At 66.1% G+C, this 1,196-nt stretch overlaps 1 protein-coding gene across 1 annotated transcript in view; it reads left to right on the top strand.

Annotated features, from left to right (window-relative positions):
- The window catches only part of MAMDC4 (MAM domain containing 4), a gene marked incomplete at both ends in the record, with an annotated part of 17,468 nt that overhangs the window by 566 nt on the left and 15,706 nt on the right, over positions 1 to 1,196 (top strand). The window contains 4 exons of the mRNA XM_014529670.1: positions 103 to 228; positions 609 to 739; positions 823 to 907; positions 1,066 to 1,191. Coding sequence (XP_014385156.1) covers positions 103 to 228; positions 609 to 739; positions 823 to 907; positions 1,066 to 1,191 — 468 coding nt within the window. The remainder of the gene's footprint in view (positions 1 to 102; positions 229 to 608; positions 740 to 822; positions 908 to 1,065; positions 1,192 to 1,196) is intronic.

The following is a 1,196-nucleotide window of genomic DNA, read 5'->3' on the forward strand; positions in this document are numbered from 1 at the left end:
GACCACACTCTGGGCACGGACCTAGGTGAGCCCTCGCGGGCGGGTGCCCAGGCCTCCCCTTCCTCGGTCCCTGCCCCGTCTTCTGACCTCTCTGCCGTCCAGGCTGGTACGTAGCTGTTGGCACTCATCGCGGGAAAGAGCCGTCCGTGGCCGCCCTGCGCTCCCCCGTCCTGCGTGAGGCGGCCCCCACCTGTGAGCTGAGGCTCTGGTACCAGGCGGCCTCCGCAGGTGTGTGCTCGGCCCTGCGGCTGGCGGGGTGCCCAGAGCGGGGAGACAGGAAAAGACAGCTGCTGCTGCAGAAAATGGAAGGGCGGCCCCTCGGGCATGGCTCAGGGGTTGAGCATCGACCTATGAACCAGGAGGTCGCAGTTCGATTCGGTCAGGGCACATGCCCAGGTTGCAAGCTCGAACCCCATGCGGGGCGTGCAGGAGGCAGCTGATCACTGAATCTGTCTCCCTCTCCCTTCCTCTGAAATCAATAAAAATATTTTAAAAAGAGAGAGAGAGAGAAAGAAAATGGAAAGGCTCCCAGGGAAGGGGCAGGAGTCCAGGGGCACAGCCCGCGGGCTGGGAGGCACAGGGGCTCAGCTGCCCATACCCCGTGACAGATGTGGCTGAGCTGCGGTTGGAGCTGACACATGGCACGGAGACGCTGGCCCTGTGGCGGAGCTCGGGGCCCTGGGGCGAGGGCTGGCAGGAGTTGGTGGTGGCCCCTGGCCGCGTCCGGGGTGACTTCTGGGTGAGCTGGGGGCAGTTTGAATGGTGGGGGCAGCAGGTGGGTCTGAGCCCTGACTTAGGCCCTAAGGACCCTCTTCTCTTCAGGTGACCTTCTCTGCCACCCGCAATGCCACCCACAGGGGGGCTGTGGCCTTGGACGACGTGACCTTCAGGGGCTGTGGGCTGCCCAGTAAGACCCCCTGCCTGGGCCCACGCCGGGGGAGGTGGGGGCCGGGGGTAGTGAGGCCCCCACCTGGTCACTCCCATTCAGAAAGTCTGGGGCCTCTCCCTCAGCTGCCCTGCCCCAGGGTTTGGGGCCTGGTGATGGTTAACCGTCCCCCACACCAGCCCCCCAGGCCAGCTGCCGGCTGGGGCACCACCGCTGCCGGAACCAGGCCTGCGTGGAGCCCCACCAGGTGTGCGATGGGGAGGACAACTGTGGGGACAGCTCAGACGAGGACACGCCCAGATGCCGTGAG

Source organism: Myotis brandtii, unplaced genomic scaffold (assembly GCF_000412655.1).
Source record: "Myotis brandtii unplaced genomic scaffold, ASM41265v1 scaffold691, whole genome shotgun sequence".
Lineage (NCBI taxonomy): Eukaryota > Metazoa > Chordata > Mammalia > Chiroptera > Vespertilionidae > Myotis > Myotis brandtii.